Source organism: Caretta caretta, chromosome 14 (assembly GCF_965140235.1).
Source record: "Caretta caretta isolate rCarCar2 chromosome 14, rCarCar1.hap1, whole genome shotgun sequence".
Classification (NCBI taxonomy): Eukaryota; Metazoa; Chordata; order Testudines; family Cheloniidae; genus Caretta; species Caretta caretta.
Window position 1 is genome coordinate 25,189,111 of NC_134219.1, and position 19,911 is coordinate 25,209,021.

General features: G+C 44.4%; 1 protein-coding gene across 4 annotated transcripts in view; it reads right to left on the minus strand.

Moving 5' to 3' along the window:
• The window catches only part of DNAH9 (dynein axonemal heavy chain 9), a 402,358-nt gene that overhangs the window by 62,312 nt on the left and 320,135 nt on the right, over positions 1 to 19,911 (minus strand). For all 4 annotated transcript variants that reach the window (XM_075119375.1, XM_048817608.2, XM_075119376.1 and 1 more), the window contains one exon: positions 1,178 to 1,371. In XM_075119375.1, the coding sequence (XP_074975476.1) occupies positions 1,178 to 1,371 (194 nt within the window). The remainder of the gene's footprint in view (positions 1 to 1,177; positions 1,372 to 19,911) is intronic.

Genomic DNA, 19,911 nt, shown 5'->3' on the forward strand with positions numbered 1-19,911 from the left:
CAGAAATGCCAAGACAAGGACAATATACATGGAACAAGTCCTGATGAGTGAAAGACCTTTAATTTTTCCTGGAACATCTGTTCTGTGTTGTCCGCCTAAAGTTTGCCTATTTTCCTTCATTACACAATTTATAACTACAACTTTTAGAACCAGCATCACATATGTGTTATTTTTTCCACCATTAACCCAATCTATAAGACATCTCTTTACTCCAGCACCTAAGGAATAACAGCTATAAACAATTTAATAACTACTATCAATTATAATGAATTATACAGTTTGATTCTGCTAGAGTTATTTATTCTTAACCATTACAGACAGGGACTGATATGTAAAACCAGAGAATGCTAGGATGAAAAGGACAATTGCTGTGGAAGTCACAGCCTGTTCTTGTTTCTCTTCTTGAATCTACAGTTTGTGAAGCAAAACTTGAGTAATTATGGTAGATACTATCCCACAGCCATTCATAGTAAGTAACTGTAGTGAGTCTGCTGCTTATTCAAAGCAATAAGATAAATCCATTAATACAAAAATAGGCGAGTTTTCTGTTTGATTTGATGTTGTAAACAGCAAGGCACTGACACAAACAATAATAATTGTGAAGTATTCTGCTGCAGCTGTGCTTTATTTTTCATGTATAATACAGAAGAGGTATTATAATGAAATCATGTCTGTTCAACAAGAGGTTCCATACAGTCCAATCTGTTCATCTCAAATTCTGTGGGTGTGTTTTTCATCCATTGCTGAAGAACTTATTGTGAAGTGGAAAAGCTTCTCTAAAGATTTAGGAATAAAGGACCATTTATGCACAAAAAGGTGCACAATTCCTGTTCGATATCCCCCAGTTTTTGACCATATATGTCTTCTCTTCACACAGTTTTATTTAAGATGCTATTACGTATGACTAGGTTCCCTGGCAGTCATCCTGATGAAATGGGTTTCCTGATTAAGAGGGTCCTGATTAAGTGGAGTGGGTGCATTGCATTGCAGTTAGAGATGATTCATTTAGGACCATTAACAAGAATATTTTAGAACAAGATTGTGTGAGATTCATATATTAAGGTTAAACAAATGTGAACACATTTTCTGAATCAGCTCTGCTTTCTTGAGCACACGGTTAAATAGTTTCCTACCCCGAAATGAGAGCATTACAGGGAGGGCCACTGGGTACCCTTACCGGACAGCGTAAGTCATGCGATCAGGCCGGATGGCTCTCAACATGCACAGCCGCTGCAGAGCTGACTTGCTCTTCCATTCCTGAGGGAACTTCTCCTTTTCAGGGCATTCAGATTCTACAAATTTTTTCCAGCGTTTGGCAGATCCCTCGATATCCCGATCCAGGTTCCGGAATTGCTCCATAGACGACAGGCTCTGGAAAAGTTCAGTGAACCCCATTTAGGACAGACATAATATGTGCCCCTGGGAAGCATTTCTTACAGCTACTAGCTGCTACAGTTTTGCTATGTTGGAATGGTTAAAGCAGAAGCCAAGGAACCAGGCCCTGGGTCCTATTCCCAGTTCACTCACTTCCTTGCTGTCAGTCATCTAGCCTCCCTATGGCTCAGTTCAGCCATCCGTACAAGGTGAAGAAAAAGAAGAATACAGTACTTTATCTCAGAGCTGTGTTGTGAGGCTTACTGAATTAGGCCCTGATTCAGGAAGGCATCCTACTCATGACAGCACTTGAGCATGTGCTTAAACTTTAGGCCAATGGGACTTAAACCCATGGTTAAGCATTGTCCTGAATCAGGGCCCTAATTAATAGGTATAAAGTGCATGAGATCCTTAGAATCATAGAACCATAGGGTTAGAAAGGACCACAAAGGTCATGTAGGATGAAATTAACTCTATAAATGCAAAGTATATTACGTATCAGCCCAAAACAAAATCTGGACACCCCTGAACTATGGGGAAGTTCAGAATAAGAACTGTATTGCTCAGAGCCACTGCTAATTACTATGGGATACATCCTGAGAGATGCTGAGCAGTTATAACTCCCATTTACCTCATAGGTAATATAATGTGTCATCCCAGGACACGTGAAATATGCACCGAAACAATAAATCAGCAAGTGGATCTTCACACAGGCCACTAGAAATGGTATTTGATGTTTTGGCAAGTATAATTCCCTGCTGGATACCCAGGATTCTTGAGGTGATTGCACATACCAAATCATAGCCTTTGGCTATGCACAATCAGCTGTGTGAGTCTCTAGAAAGCAGGGTCTACTAGATCCCTTGTTGCCCATATAGGGTTTGAAGGTAAAAATGGAAGCATGGCCTAAACCTCCCTTCAGCTCCTTCTGCAAGAAGCTTTAATCAGAGACTCCCAAAATGGGTGAGGAGAGTGGGTCCTGAGGGGCAATCATTTTGACGAAGCATAGGGAGGAGGGTAAGGAACCGTTTTTCTCCTGAGAGAACTGTCCCATGGATTCCCACTCTGGAGATTAACAAGTGGCAGTGAGCATCACTCACTCCATTTTCCTCCCCACCCCATCCCTCAGTCCCACCACATCCACCCATCTGGGTTGTGACCTTCTCCCAAGCACCAGACACATCAAACGTGTCTATAACAGACATCACAGTGTCACATTATGCACAGGACTCAATGTCAACTTTCTTAGCCACCTCAGCCTGTAGGATCCAAGGCCCCTGAGGAGAACATCTCAGCAGGGAAATCATCCTGGCAGACTGACAGCAGGAGACAGGGAAGCAGCCCCAGAGGGCTGAGTCCAGACCATGTCCGCAATGGTGCAGGCCCTGACAAACACTGGTCTGTAAAGAGCAACCAAAGGGGCAGAAGCAGGGGAGCGTCGAGGGCTGGGGGTGAGTTCCCAGCCCGCTGCCAGACAGAACTAAGAGGCAGTTGGGGCCATTCCTGCTTTTTGCCCCTGGAAACCCTCTTCCTGGGAGGCGCAGGGGAGTGGGGGCAGGGAGGAAGAGGACTATTGTGTTCCAGAAGATTCTGAGCTCATGGCCGGCACGTTATCCCACCTATGGGAATCAGCACCGGGCATTCCTGGGGAGAGTGAATATCCTCCCACATCAGCATGCACAGCTGAGCACAGAATTTGGCTCAGGTGGTTACTTTATACACAGTTCAGATTCAGACCCATGTCTGGCTTTGCTGCAGTCAGAAAGCTACACCTCTCCTTTAACTCTGCATAGGATCTCAGGCTCTGCTACCTGCACCTCCTCTCTAGTGATCCTGGGCTTGATTGCCTTTACAGGCTGCCTGATGGGGTACTAACTGGAAACCAAACTGCACCTCACTTCTCAGTCTTGCCTTTGGTGTCCATGCCTGCACTCTATCCAGGGACACTGGGGAACCGATGCCCTCACCCACCAGAGGGGGTAATGACTCTCCCTATCCCCAGCCAATATAGAAGTGATGTCCATGGACTGCATCTAGGCCTCCATGGCTAAAATATGATCACTGCAACAGAGAGTTTGGAAGGAAAGGTATAAGCCAACAGAGAAAAAGATTAGACATATTCTACAGAGTATCCACCTCAAATAAATAGTTAAAATAAATCTGCATTCACATATCCACGCAGACGGTCTCTAAAATGCCAGGCAAGAGACACTTCTTCCTGTGCACGCTGCTGTCAGCAACAGTGACACAACTGGCTAGGACTGGAATTTCTGGGCCCAGTACTGGCAGGAGGTGCTGAAGATGATATCTCTACAGAGAATGACTGTGGAAGCAATTCCCTTGTAGCATTAACAATCACAAAAAAAACATGGGAAATGGAAATGTTAACACTGCGATGAGCATCAGAAGGGAAATCTGGTTAGCTTCAGCACTGAGATATTCAATGGCTGCAGCCAGCCACTGGTTCAGGAACATCATCTTCATCAACATGTGCAATTTCAAATAGATTTGATAGCTGAAATCTGTCTCTTTCTACCCCAAAACACACTTGCTGTCTCTCCCCACATACACACTCTCTCTCTGCCTGTCCAGCTTCTCACGTTGGTGCTCATCACCATCACATCTGAGCACTTACAGCAGCCATAATACATCACTCTTCCCAGAAGGAGCTCAAAAATAGTGCTGATGAGCACACCTAGGCACCACTCCCCAAGCTATGAAATGCAGCCATTCTGCATCAACATGCCATGACAGCGTCAAAGAGGGAAAGTGGAGAGTAACTTCTCCAAGTTAAGCCTCTGAGGCAAGGGAGAGAGGCCGAATGCATTAACCATGCTGGGATGTGGCCAGGAAGGGACCAGAGCTATTGCTCCTTCTCTTGCAAAGGTGCCACAGCATTGTTAGTAGTTGCAAGTATGAAGGCCCTGAATTTGTGTCTCACCCAAAAGGTTGCCCCTCCAGCACCACATCAGTGTCATCTCAGAGAGAATTCCACCCACTGAGTCATGTATCGCTATTGTTTTCATCCGAAATCTCACATCCGAGTCGGGAATGGGTCCAACCCTGATGGGGCGTGGCTCTAGGCCTGTGAATTTCACATATTCACATATGCAAAATGAAGTCCTCCCCTGCCCTCACTGTAGCAAATACAAGGGGCATGCTAACATTTTCCTTTGAGACAGAATTAGCATTTTCCGTCACAATACAATTTGGTTTATTTTTACATTGTGTCCTTTATTTGCAGTATCGCAGGGAGTTGATCTGGGGGCAGAGAGAAAGGGAGAGCTTTACAGAGAGATGAGGATGTGACAGTGTGGCTCAAAGGGATGAGAAGAAGAGCCAGGCAGATGGGGCAGCAACACACAATGCCTCACTGGGCTGCTGCCTCTAGGGAATGGGTTGAATGTTTTATGCACAAGAACAACTTCAAAGGTTTGGTGTCATTGTTACTTCATAGAACTTATCTTCCAGTGCCAGATACACAAAGGCCTACAGTAGTGTATTTATTGGAGAGAATACTTATTCTTATCACTGAATGCAGTCATTTTTAAGGACACTATCAGGTCAAATCTGACCCAAAATGTGTCACTAAAATGAGTTTTTACAAAACCTAAGACAAGTAGAAATAGGTCCATGGATTTTTTTCATCTTTAGTTTTAATGGAAATAGTTTAAAATACAAACCAAATAACTCTCCCTCTGTAGACTTTCAACCCAGACAGTGCAGCATTGTTCTGTTGCACCAGAATCTGAAAGTGAAAGTGACAAGTCTAGTTTCCATGTCCTACCCTGGGGTTAATAATATAAACAAGTAAAATAGTATCAATAGCAAACTGTTTGCCATCCCCAAGTGTTTAAAAATCATGAATTGGGCCCCTCAAAATCCTGAGACTTGTTTAAAAACTAGTTTTTTAAAAAGAATAAAATGTGGGCTCTTCTTATATGCCTTCTGCTTTTTGAGCCCTTTGGGTTCACTTGGTTTCATGTTTTCAAGCTTTTCTCCCTAACCACGAGCACCAGAAACTCTCTATGGGGGAAAAAAAAAGAAAGAGAAAGCTGAGCGTATCACCTAATCCCAGGCTTCCAGTTTCTGCGGCTTCAAGAAACACCCCAAATGCCACAAGACTCATGACAGAATTGTGAGAGTAAGCAACACTGTGAAAACTAGGAGATTTTAAACACCCGAGCAGTTTGAATAATCTAGGGTATTATTTGTGAGATGTGTTTTTATCAAGTATCCTTCTTTGAACATGAGATTGCTCCTGTACTGTCACTATTTTATATTGAGCACCTTTGAACAGGTTTTCGGAGTAACTGCAAGGTTGTAGCTTGTAGCTGAGGCTCTCAGCACAGAGCATTATGGTCTCTGTGATTACGTTTAAGGAAAGATCCAATACACAACGGTGAGGAGAAAGTAACAAGCAACACAAATACATGTAATTTATTTGTGATTGTTATAGGTTCTACATATGTTTTATTTAACCTTGGAAAATTCTCCTCCCTCACTCCAGTCCAGTAATTTGTCAGGTGAATAAAAATAGCCTTATTTTGTTCATCATTATTGTTATTATTATGCCTAAGTGTCCCACTTTAATAACAGATCCCGTACAAATAAATAACACAAACACTCCCAGACAGCTCCCAATCTAAGATTTAAACAGTGCATGATAGATGAGTAAACAGGCCAATGAGGAGGACAAGGTTATGGTGGACACAGATGTGTTTGGATGAATTGCTCATAACAATGCTGCCAGTAGTCACAGGTGGCCACCAGGCTAGGCAATGCCAGACCCTAGTAATTTATAGGCATCTTGGCAAAGGCTGACTTTAAGGAAGACAAACTGGCAGTTTTGTGAATGTTGACAAGTAATTCTGAATGGCAGGGGCAACACACAGAATAGTCTGTGAAAACTTACAGGGTCCTGGCTAGCCGTAACTGAAGCCAATGGCAGATCAAATTATTTCAATGGGAGCAGCAGGACTATATCTGCAGTCTGGGAATGTTCATTTCTATTCCAAAGTTCTAAATGTTCAAGCTCTGCATTTAACTAGTCGTCTAAGCTATGGATTCTCCAAGTGTGCCATAGTATTACTCCACCAATGGGCCAGAGATGCAGGCCTCCCCAGTGAAAATAAGGGAAAGACTCCCCACAACCTTAGCATCCCATGATGTGTTTAGAGCAGTACTCGGGGGAAGAACATGCAGTCAGTTCATTACGGTCCTTGTTTGAACTTTTAGAACTTGGCAAAAGCAGAATTGCTGAGTTAATGTTCAGTGTTTGATATCTTACTTAACTAGCTGGGATATGACAAGGCTCTTCTTACCACTGCATTGCTATCTTGGGCACTGGGCACTCAATCCCTCCTATTCTGTGCCTGTGGCACATAACAGTGTAGTCTCCTGGGGGCTGTAATACTTTGGTCTAATTTCAGTTCAGTAATTTAGTCTTGAATTTAGCAGGTGCTGGGTGGTGTTGGTGGCCTGTGATATCAAGAGATCTGACTAGATGATCTGATGACCCCTTCTGGCCTTAAGCTCTATGACCTTATACCTTCCATATGCATTAGAAAGGTCTATTTTCTTGAGTGTAAATACATTTTTCCATTTCTCTCCTCCATTTGCTGTGAGTTTGCTCATGGCTCCTCAGGGAAGCCAGCATCCTCACAGCTCAAGATACACCACTCCACGGAGGATGGTAAAGCCATGCCTATGTCCAACTGAGATTGATAAATTGGGTCGTGCTGGAAGCTGACACATTGGCAAATGAACTATTCCATTTGAATAATGTTAACTAGATGGATTAGAGAATGATGGATTATTTTCCATCTTCTCAGACTAGGTTTTGTTTTGTATTATTCATTTGCCGGAGGTATTGTTTTTGTTTAGCTACACTACCTGAATTATTCAGCTCAGGAGTACAAAACTAATGAAGGTAAAAATAAAGACATGATGCGTTTGTCAAACTTCAATCAGCAGTCAACACAAGCAGTACATTTTAATCATCCTCGTTACTTTTACAGAGGCTGACAAGCTCACTGCACCTTATGCCCCCATCTTCCTTCAAAGCCTTCGCCACTTTCTCCCCTTGACTAAGTTATTACTGTTATATTGGGATTCAAGTGTGCATAGCACCATTAATTTATGTGACCCTGTACAAACACCTCCTTCAGCTCATGCGCACCCCCTTTCTGGGCTACCATCTGCTGCCATTTTAGCTGGCCAGCCGTAGGTGTTCTAGGAGTGATGGACCGCATCATGAAACTCCCAGAGAAGCCTGAGTAAGGAGTTAGGAAGTAAGGACTCCAGGATTGAGGCGGTTAGTATATTTGTGTGGATATCTCCATTGAATAAAAAAGGTCAAGAATGAAAAATTATCCATAAAAAATCACCTGACCTGGGACCACAATGTTGCCATCATATGGTCATTGCATGGTGTCTCTCATGGGCAGAGTTAAGGGTGTGGTAGTGTGTGTGAACTTTGTATTTCCATCATCTAAATGTCTGGATTGCTTTTAAATTTACCCTTAACTCCAGAATGGGATTAAGGCACAGCCATTATAGGCCCACCTCTCAGGCCCCACTCCCTGGAGTCATGTGATTACATCCGACTCTGGGGTTGTATTTTAAAGAGAGTCACTAGTTCTCATGGTTGAAAAGAAAATCCTGAAATCCTAAAAACATGCCCTGAGTGTAATCAGTTCAGGGGTATCTGTCTGAGTCTGCAGACTACCTGAAACTATAGCTCAGAAAGGCAAGAATGGTGCCACCCCAAATGACCGGCTGCCCTGCCAACACCTCCCCTGAAGAGGACTCTGTATGTGGCAGACCCTGCCCATGTACCCTCTCAAGCAGTTACACTCCAGCTGCTGGGGTAAGTACTGAAGAGGCCCCCTCCTGCCGTTCCTGTGGGTGAGGTGATTCTGTGCTACTTCCCCTGCTTTGGAGGGTGAGGGGGGAGAAAGTGTATATTTGAGGATATGCTGTATTTTTCATATAGAACAAAGTTGAATTCTTGCTTCAAGAGCAAAACTGCTCATTCTTAACACTCTGTGGCTGTGACAACCACCTTCATAATATACAATCTGCTATTTGTCCAGTGTCCATACTTTGGTGTCACAAGGTTTCTGGCCCCTTAAGGGGAGTTGCTCCTCAGACCCACTTGTGACAAGTTTAGCTCTTCTCCCCAGATGGGGAGGATACATAACAATGAATGATGTCATGTGACAGATGGGTCAGGTGGCTGAATCAGGTCTAAGGTAGATAAGGAAGAGGCCTAGAGAGAAAAGGTGTGTGTTAGCAGATGTCTGCAGATACTGCAGAAAGTGAGTTCTCCTGCAAGGCCCTGCGTGAGCAGGAGAAAAGGCACAAAGAGAAAGGAGGCTGTTGAAGAAGGCAGACAAGACCTTGGGTCCTCTCCAGGACCAGAAGGCTTAGCTCTAGGAAAGGAGGCTGGGGAATTACTGCTGGAAGAGCAGGAAGACAGATCGTCAGGAAGGAGGGGCCCGGGCCCAGCTTGGGACTGGGGTGAAGACTCTGTTGTTTGAGTTTTATTTTGAAAGACTGCAAGATTTAACAATTTGGACCCCACAAGGGGAATGCTTTGAATGTTTCGACTGTATGGAGTGACTAAAGTGCCCTGAACAGAAGGTGAAATTAAGGCAGGGCACCATAGAGCCATCCAAGGTCGTGAGGGGGAGCTTGTACAGCAGGTGACCCAATTACACTTGGGATGAATGCCAATCTTGAGCTGACAGCACAGAGCTCTAGAACCTGGGATATGTTAACCTTCTGAAGGACTGCAAACAGAATCTCCATGGAACTTTTGATCCTTCTAGAGTTTGCCATCCTTCTAAAAGTGCGGCTCTCCAGCTCTGCCTGTCTTTCATGTTTATAAGAGCAGATATCCAAAAAGGGACAAATCTTGGCCCCAGCTTGGTGTGTTAAGCCAAATATCTCAGCTCCCTCCCCACCTGCCCTCCCCCGCCCCATACACAGACTGGAGCAGAGAGATCTGGTTGGCAAAATTATTACCAAGCTTAGCTGAAATAACATGTGCACTTGAGCCTTTTCCTGTGAATTGCCAATTAGGAGCTGTCTCGCTAAATGGCTTAGTACAAACTTGTCATGTAAATTGAAGATCATACTGTAGAATCTGCACTTATGGATATCATGTGGATCTATAACCCCTCCTGAAGGACTTTGGGTCCATAACCCACTGAACAGATCATACTCATCCTGCCAGGTAATTTCATTAACATTTATATTAATCTTTATATAATAATGAAGCCAATTACAATTACAAACATATTTATCGTATAACTCAAAATTCAAATAATGCTACTTGATTAAAATATTGAACTGATTCCAAGTACCACACAGGCATGGTCACAACAAAATGGGAATGGCTTCTATAAAAATGTTGCAATATATTCTACAGTGGTGAGGTACAGAATCTGACTGGGCTTTCTCTATTCATTTTGTGATTTCAACAGTCTCTATGGGAATCGAGAATAAAAGACCATTTATTGAGAAGATGGTAAACTGGACCCTATTTGCAAGGTTACCTAATACTTCACGTTATAACCTGTTTTCAATTGCTTTTAACTTTACCAAACTTTAATTAGTTGGTCTGAAATTTTTCATGCTTTGGCAGATATATTTTTTTTAATTTAAACTGAAATGTTTGAGCTGTTTTTGAGATAAGGCTAGGAAAATTAGGTTGTTTTGCCACTGTAAACGTATTTTCCAAACTTTTTTTTTTTTTTTTTTGGAAGAGCTCTAGCACTACAAGGGTTTGGAGCAGGAACTTGCAACTTGGCTGGGGGATAGTGCTGAGGGCAGGGAGGTGAATTTTGCTGTGTTTCTTAAAATCCATCCAGATTTGGCCAAGTTATAAATTACAGAAAATCACCATTTGTACATGCGCAATAGAACCTGTTAGAAGACTGCTCCTAAAATCTCTGACCATTCCATCTACACTGAGCATGTGCCCAAGCCCCCCTAATCCTTTTGTATCGTTCTAAAGCAGCCCCACAGAACTGAACATTTGGATGGGACATAGACAAAATGGCTTGTTTCTCCTTCCCCTATCTAAATATCCTTTGGCCTAAGGGGTGACATACTGGGCTAGAAGACTATGAGTTCCCGTCTCACTTCTCTTGACCACTGTTAATCATTTTGTGCACTTCACAACTCTGAATGTGGAGCAAGGCTTCATTCTCCTACCTGACAAATGAGGCAAATATAAGCCACTCTCTTTTACAGATGGAGTAACTGAGGGGCTCTACTAGCTCATTTCTGGCAGAAGTCAAAATAAAAGCAAGGTCTCTAACATGGCAGACCCAAATCTAAGCCCTGGTCTACACTAGGAGTTGAGGTCGAATTTAGCAGCGTTAAATTGACTTAACCCTGCACCTGTCCACACGACGAAGCCCTTTTTTTCAACTTAAAGGGCTCTTAAAATCGATTTCTTTACTCCACCCCCGACAAGGGGATTAGCGCTGAAATCGGCCTTGCTGGGTCGAATTTGGGGTAGTGTGGATGCAATTCGATGGTATTGGCCTTCGGGAGCCATCCCAGAGTGCTCCATTGTGACCGCTCTGGACAGCACTCTCAACTCAGATGCACTGGCCAGCTAGACAGGAAAAGGCCCGTGAACTTTTGAATCTCATTTCCTGTTTAATGATTAATTTGCCTTGGCATTCGCAGCCAGTACAGCTACTGGAAAAGTCTGTTAACGTGTCTGGGGATGGAGCGGAAATCCTCCAGGGACATCTACATAAAGCTCTCCTGGATGTCCTCCCACAGCCTTTGCGAAAGGTTTCTGGGGAGAGCAGCCTTATTCCGTCCACCATGGTAGGACACTTTACGACTCCAGGCCAGTAGCACGTAGTCGGGAATCATTGCAGAATGAAGTATTGCAGCGTATGTTTGCTGGCGTTCAAACATCATCCATTCTTTATCTCTCTGTGTTATCCTCAGGAGAGTGATATCATTCGTGGTCACCTGGTTGAAATAGGGTGCTTTTCTGAAGGGGACATTCAGAGGTGTCCGTTCCTGCTGGGCTCTTTGCCTGTGGCTGAACAGAAATGTTCCCTGCCGTTAGCCACACAGTGGGGGGAGGCAAAATGCAACCTTGTAACGAAAGCACATGTGCTATGTATGTAATGTAAACAGCAAGGTTTACCGTGAAAGAGTGTACCCATTGTTCTATAAAATGTGTCTTTTTAAATACCACTGTCCCTTTTTTTTTCCTCCACCAGCTGCATGTGTTTCAAGGATCACAGGATCTTCTCCTTCCCAGAGGCTAGCGAAGATTAGAAGGCAAAAAAAACGCACGCACGATGAAATGTTCTCTGACCTCATGCTGTCCTCCCACACGGGCAGAGCCCAGATGAATGCATGGAGGCAGACAATGTCAGAGTGCAGGAAAGCACAAAATGAATGCGAGGAGAGGTGGCGGGCTGAAGAGAGTAAGAGGCGGGCTGAAGATGATAGGTGGCAGCAGCGTGATGAGAGGAGGCAGGATACAATGCTGAGGCTGCTGGAGGATCAAACTAATATGCTCCAGTGTATGGCTGAGCTGCAGGAAAGGCAGCTGGAGTACAGACCCCCGCTACAGCCCCTGTGTAAACAACTGCCCTCCTCCCCAAGTTCCATAGCCTCCTCACCCAGATGCCCAAAAATGCGGTGGGGAGACCTCCGGCCACCCAGCCACTCCACCCCAGAGGATTGCCCAAGCAACAGAAGGCTGGCATTCAATAAGTTTTAAAGTTTTAAAGTGTTGTGTGCCCTTGTCCTTCCCTCCTCCACCACCCCACCCGGTGCTTCCCTCCTCCACCACCCCTCCTGGGCTACCTTGGCAGTTATCCCCCTATTTGTGTGATGAATTAATAAGGAATGCATGAATGTGAAGCAACAATGACTTTATTGCCTCTGCAAGCGGTGACCGAAGGGGGGAGGGGAGGGTGGTTAGCTTACAGGGAAGTAGAGTGAATCAAGGGGGGGGGTGGTTCATCAAGGAGAAAGAAACAGAACTGTCACACCGTAGCCTGACCAGTCATGAAACTGGTTTTCAAAGCTTCTCTGATGCGCACCACGCCCTGCTGTGCTCTTCTAACCACCCTGGTGTCTTAAAGCCAGGGCATTAAGGGGTAGGCTGGTTCCTCAAGGATAACCATAGGCATTTCAACATCCCCAACGGTTATTTTCTGATCTGGAAAAAAGAAAAGGAGTACTTGTGGCACCTTAGAGACTAACCAATTTATTTGAGCATAAGCTTTTGTGAGCTACAAGTGAGCTGTAGCTCACAAAAGCTTATGCTCAAATAAATTGGTTAGTCTCTAAGGTGCCACAAGTACTCCTTTTCTTTTTGCGAATACAGACTAACACGGCTGTTACTCTGAAACCTTTCTGATCTGGGAAGAAAGTCCCTTCCTGCAGCCTTTGAAACAGACCAGAGTTCCTGAAGATGCAAGCGTCATGTACCTTTCCAGGCCATCCCACGTTGATGTTGGTGAAATGTCCCTTGTGATCCACCAGTGCTTGCAGCACTATTGAAAAGTACCCCTTGCGGTTTATGTACTCGCCGGCTTGGTGCTCAGGTGCCAAGATAGGGATATGGGTTCTGTCTATGGCCCCACCACAGTTAGGGAATCCCATTGCAGCAAAGCCATCCACTATGACCTGCACATTTCCCAGATTCACTACCTTTGATATCAGCAGATCTTTGATTGCGTGGGCTACTTGCATCACAGCAGCCCCCACAGTAGATTTGCCCACTCCAAATTGATTCCCGACTGACCGGTAGCTGTCTGGTCTTGCAAGCTTCCACAGGGCTATTGCCACTCACTTCTCAACTGTGAGGGCTGCTCTCATCTTGATATTCTGGAGCTTCAGGGCAGGGGAAAGCAAGTCACAAATTTCCATGAAAGTGCACTTATGCTTGCGAAAGTTTCGCAGCCACTGGGAATCATCCCAGACCTGCAACACTACGCGGTCCCACCAGCCTGTGCTTGTTTCCTGGGCCCAGAATCGGCATTCCATGGCATGAACCTGCCCCATTAGCACCATGATACCCACAGTGCCTGGGACCGTGCTTTGAGAGAAGTCTGTGTCCATGTCCTCATCACTCTCGTCACCGCGCTGATGTTGCCTACTCGCCCGGTTTCGCTTTGGCAGTACTGCTGGATAATGCACGTGGTGTTTAATGTGCTCCTAATTGCAAAAGTGATCTGAGCGAGCTCCATGCTTGCTGTGGTATGGCGTCTGCACAGGTAACCCAGGAAAAAAGGCACGAAACGATTGCCTGCCGTTGTTTTCACGGAGGGAGGGCGGGCCTGACAACATGTACCCAGAACCACCCGCGACAATGTTTTTGCCCCATTAGGCATTGAGATCTCAACCCAGAATTCCAATGGGCAGCGGAGATTGCGGGAACTGTGGGATAGCTACCCACAGTGCAACGCTCTGGAAGTCGACGCTAGCCTCGGTACTGTGGAAGCACTCCGCCGAGTTAATGCACTTAGAGCATTTTGTGTGGGGACACACACAATCGACAATATAAAAATGATTTCTAAAAAAACGACGTCCATAAATTCGACCTAATTTCGTAGTGTAGACATACCCTAAGTCTCCTAGCCACATTGCTTTTCAGAAAGAAGCCACCACATCCACGTGCTTGAGTATGCTGCCTGTAAAATGGGGCTACTCCTGCATATGCCAGCTGATTCTGTAATGTCTTTACCTCAAGTGGTAGAGGTGTGTGCTATAGACCCTAGATTTAAACACTGCTGAGGCCTACTCTGGAGAGTTGTTACAGCTGCACATGATGGAATTTGTATTTATTATTTTAAAACCCTAGGAAATTAGATTAATCTGCCCCCCCACACCCAAAACCCCCCCAAACCCTACAATCTGGTGCACCTGTGTATTCTGTGACAGTTTTGAACCATTCCCTCCAGATAGAGGGTGGATTAACATTTCTAGAGAATGGACATGACCTTTGCTTCAACAAATCTCAAGACAGTAGAATCCATATTTGTGACGGTGGGTTAGAAATAACCCCCCACACTCTGGCAGGTTATGTCCTTGTTTGGAGAGTTATTGAAGCACAAAGGCTGCAGGAATCATTGTAAGAGGCATGGAAGCACCTGGAGAAGCCACATTTCTCTGCTGCCACCCAGGTGAGAAGTCACCACTTCAGAGGTTCATCTCTGATCTGCCCAGCAGCAAACCTTAAGATGGAGACCAGTGTCAGTCTGCCAACAGGAAGAGTTCAATCAGATATAAAAATTATTTCAGCTAACAGGTTAAAATGAATAACTAAGTGTTCCCATGCAGCACAGAACATTTCAGTGAGGATAGGTCCATCAATGGCTATTAGCCAAGATGGTAAGGTACACAATCACATGGTCCAGCTGTCCTTAAACCTCCAATTGCCCGAAGCTGAGACTGGGCAATAGTGGATTGATTACTTGAAATTCACCATTATATTCATTCCCTCTGAAACATCTAGCAGTGGCCATTGTAGAAGGCAAGTGGATTAACTGGCTGCACTGGGTCGTACCAATGGCCCATTCTTATGCCCTTAGGAAAGTTTCAGATGAGCACAGATAAATACATGTGGGAGAGTTGTAATCTGTGTGTTTGCCTGGACACTGCTTTTGAACCCAGGCCCATGGGGTCTCTAGATTGCATCCTTGGCCACAACGGTGCACTGAACCATCAGCCATAGAATTACAGAATCATAGCACTGGAAGGGACCTCGAGAGGTCATCAAGTCCAGTCCTGTGCACTCATGGGAGGACTAAGTAGTATCTAGACCATCCCTGACAAGTGTTTGTCTAACCTGCTCTTAAAAATCTCCAGTGATGGAGATTCCACAACCTCCCTAGGCAATTTATTACAGTGCTTAACCACCCTGACAGTTGCAAAGTTTTTCCTAGTGTCCAACCTCAACTGCCCTTCCTGCAATTTAAGACCTTTGCTTCTTGTTCTATCCTCAGATGTTAACGAGAACAATTTTTCTCCTTGTAACAACTTTTTATGTACTTGAAAACTGTTATCATGTCCCCCCTCAATCTTCTCTTCTCCAGACTAAACAAATCCATTTTTTTCAATCTTCCCTCAGATTATATTTTCTTGACCTTTCATCATTTTTGTTGCTCTCCTCTGGACTTTCTCCAATTTGTCCACATCTTTCCTGAAAGGTGATGCCCAGAACTGGACACAATATTCCAGTTGAGACCATATCAGTGTGGAGTAGAGCAGAAGAATTACTTCTCATGTCTTGCTTACAGCCTGCTAATACATCCCAGAATGAGGTTTGCTTTTTTTTGCAATAGTATTACATGGTTCAGTCTTATTTAGCTTGTGATCCACTATGACCCGCAGATCCCTTTCCGCAGTACTACTTCCTAGGCAGTCATTTCCCATTTTTATGTGTGCAACTGATTGTGGCTTCCTAAGTGGAATACTTTGCATTTGTTCTTATTTTCTCTTGTGCACTGAATTGCATCCTATTTACTTCAGACCATTTCTCCAGTTTGTCCAGATCATTTTGAATTTTAATCCTATCCTCTCACTTGCAACCCCTCTCAGCTTGGAATCATCTACAAACTTTAAAAGTGTACTCTCTCTGCAATTTTCTAAATCATTAATGAAGATATTGAACTGATCCCTGTGGGACCACACTCAATATGGCCTTCCAGGTTGAATGTGAACCACTAATAACCACTCTCTTGGGACAGTTTTCCAACCAGTTATGAATCCACCTTATAATAGCTCCACCTAGGTTGTATTCCCCTGGTTTGTTTATGAGGAGGTCATGAGAGACAGTATCAAAAGCCTTACTAAAGTAAAGATACACAACATCTACCACTTCTCACCCCCACCCCCAGCCATAAGACTTGTTATCCTGTCAAAGAAAGCTCTCAGGTTGGTTTGACATGATTTGTTCTTGACAAATCCATGCTGACTGTTACTTATCACCTTATTATCGTCTAGGTGTCTGCAAATTGATTGCTTAATTATTTGCTCCAGTATCTTTCCAGGTACTGAAGTTAAGCTGTCTGGTCTGTAATTTCCCAGGTCCTCCTTATTTCCCTTTTTATTGATTGGCACTATATTTGCCATTTTCCAGTCCGCTGGAATCTCTGTCTTCCATGACTTTTCTAAGATAATCACTACTGGCTCAGATATCTGCTCAGTCAGCTCCTTGAGTATTGTAGGATGTATTTTATTAAGCCCTGGTGACTTGAAGACATCTAACTTGCCTAAGTAATTTTTTAACTTATTCTTTCCCTATTTTAGCTTCTGATCCTACCTCATTTTCACTGGCATTCAGTTAGATGTTCAATCACCACTAACCTTTCTGGTGAAAACAAACAAAAAAGTCATTTAGCACTTTTGCCATTTCCACATTTTCTGCTAGTTTCCCCAACCCCTCATTGAGTAACGGGCCTACCCTGTCCTTGGTCTTTCTCTTGCTTCTAATGTATTTGCAGAATGTTTTCTTGTTACCTTTACATTTCTGGCTAGTTTAATCTCAGTTTGTGCCTTGGCCTTTTTAATTTTGTCCCTACATACTTGTTATTTGTTTATATTCATCCTTTGTAATTTGACCTAGTTTCCACTTTTTGTAGGACTCTTTTTTGAGTTTCAGATCACTGACGATTTCCTGATTAGCCAGATAATGACCATCCTTCCGATCTCGCCAAACTTCCTATCTTTCCTGTGCAGTGGGATAATTTGCTCTTGTGCCCTTAATAATGTCTCTTTGAAAAACTGCCAACTCTCTTGAACTGTTTTTCCCCTTAACCTTGCTTCCCATAAGATCTTACCTACCAACTCCCTGGGTTTCCTAAAGTTTGCCTTCTTGAAATCCGTTATCTTTATCTTGCTGTTTTCCCTCCTACCATTCCTTAGAATCATGAACTCTATCATTCATGATCACTTTCACCCAAGTTGCCTTACACTCCCAAATTCTCAACCAGTTCCTCCCTATTTGTCAAAATCAAATCTAGAACAGCCTCTCCCCTAGTAGCTTTTTTCCACCTTCTGAAATAAAAAAATTGTCTCCAGTACATTCCAAGAACTTGCTGAATAATCTGTGCTCTGCTGTGTTATTTTCCCAACAGACGTTGGGGTAGTTGAAGTGCCCCCACACCACCAAGTCCTGTGCTTTGGGTGATTTTGTTAGTTCTTTAAAAAAAAGCCTCATCCACATCTTCTTCCTAATTAGGTGGTCTGTAGTAGACTCTTACTATGACATCACCCTTGTTTTTTACCCCTTTTATCCTTACCAGAGACTTTCAACAAGCCTGTCTCCTCTTTCCAGCTTAACCTCATTCCGAATGTATACACATCTTTGATATATAAGGCAACACCTCCTCCCTTTCTTCCCTATCTTTCCCTCCTGAGCAAACTGTACCCTTCTATACCAATATTCCAGACAGGTGCATTATCCCACCAAGTTTTTGTGATGTCAGCTATGTCATAGTTGTGTTTAGTCACTAGCATTTCAAGTTTTTCCTGCTTATTCCCCATACTTCTCGCATTAGTATACAGACATCTAAGATACTGAAATGATCCCCCACCCCCGCCATGTTCTCTCTGGTCTTTCCCTTATCCCTGCTATAACAGCCCATGCTCCCCCCAGATTCCAACCCTTCTCCCAGGTCTCCATGTTTTTGACTTACCTGTGGGCTTTTGTCACCTGCCCCCATTGAACTTAGTTTGAAGCCCTCCTCACTAAGTTAACCAGTCTGTATCTGTTACTGGGTCAGCACCCGAACTCTTGCTAGCGCCCCCTTTCTCTGGCCGACAATGCCTGTATACACAGTTCTTTTTCACAGGGTAGCACCCACCTCTCATGGATGGTCCCCTTTTTCTTGGTTGGGTGTGAGCCTATTTTTATTTTTTGGTCATACATCAAGTGCCACGCCCCCCCAGCCAATGTTCTTTTGGCAGATCTTCAGCAGCTCAGCCCTCCAGCCGACCTGCACACACTGTCCCTCATTCAGGGGTATACAGTCCAAGTTCTTGTCATGGCCCTGGTATCATAGAATCATAGAATCATAGAATATAAGGGTTGGAAGGGACCCCAGAAGGTCATCTAGTCCAACCCCCTGCTCAAAGCAGGACCAATTCCCAGTTAAATCATCCCAGCCAGGGCTTTGTCAAGCCTGACCTTAAAAACCTCTAAGGAAGGAGATTCTACCACCTCCCTAGGTAACGCATTCCAGTGTTTCACCACCCTCTTAGTGAAAAAGTTTTTCTAATATCCAATCTAAACCTCCCCCACTGCAGCTTGAGACCATTACTCCTCGTTCTGTCATCTGCTACCATTGAGAACAGTCTAGAGCCATCCTCTTTGGAACCCCCTTTCAGGTAGTTGAAAGCAGCTATCAAATCCCCCCTCATTCTTCTCTTCTGCAGGCTAAACAATCCCAGCTCCCTCAGCCTCTCCTCATAAGTCATGTGTTCCAGACCCCTAATCATTTTTGTTGCCCTTCGCTGGACTCTCTCCAATTTATCCACATCCTTCTTGAAGTGTGGGGCCCAAAACTGGACACAGTACTCCAGATGAGGCCTCACCAATGTCGAATAGAGGGGAACGATCACGTCCCTCGATCTGCTCGCTATGCCCCTACTTATACATCCCAAAATGCCACTGGCCTTCTTGGCAACAAGGGCACACTGCTGACTCATATCCAGCTTCTCGTCCACTGTCACCCCTAGGTCCTTTTCCGCAGAACTGCTGCCTAGCCATTCGGTCCCTAGTCTGTAGCTGTGCATTGGGTTCTTCCGTCCTAAGTGCAGGTCCCTGCACTTATCCTTATTGAACCTCATCAGATTTCTTTTGGCCCAATCCTCCAATTTGTCTAGGTCCTTCTGTATCCTATCCCTCCCCTCCAGCGTATCTACCACTCCTCCCAGTTTAGTATCATCCGCAAATTTGCTGAGAGTGCAATCCACACCATCCTCCAGATCATTTATGAAGATATTGAACAAAACCGGCCCCAGGACCGACCCTTGGGGCACTCCACTTGATACCGGCTGCCAACTAGACATGGAGCCATTGATAACTACCCGTTGAGCCCGACAATCTAGCCAACTTTCTATCCACCTTATAGTCCATTCATCCAGCCCATACTTCCTTAACTTGCTGACAAGAATACTGTGGGAGACCGTGTCAAAAGCTTTGCTAAAGTCAAGAAACAATACATCCACTGCTTTCCCTTCATCCACAGAACCAGTAATCTCATCATAGAAGGCAATTAGATTAGTCAGGCATGACCTTCCCTTGGTGAATCCATGCTGGCTGTTCCTGATCACTTTCCTCTCATGCAAGTGCTTCAGGATTGATTCTTTGAGGACCTGCTCCATGATTTTTCCAGGGACTGAAGTGAGGCTGACTGGCCTGTAGTTCCCAGGATCCTCCTTCTTCCCTTTTTTAAAGATTGGCACTACATTAGCCTTTTTCCAGTCATCCGGGACTTCCCCGGTTCGCCACGAGTTTTCAAAGATAATGGC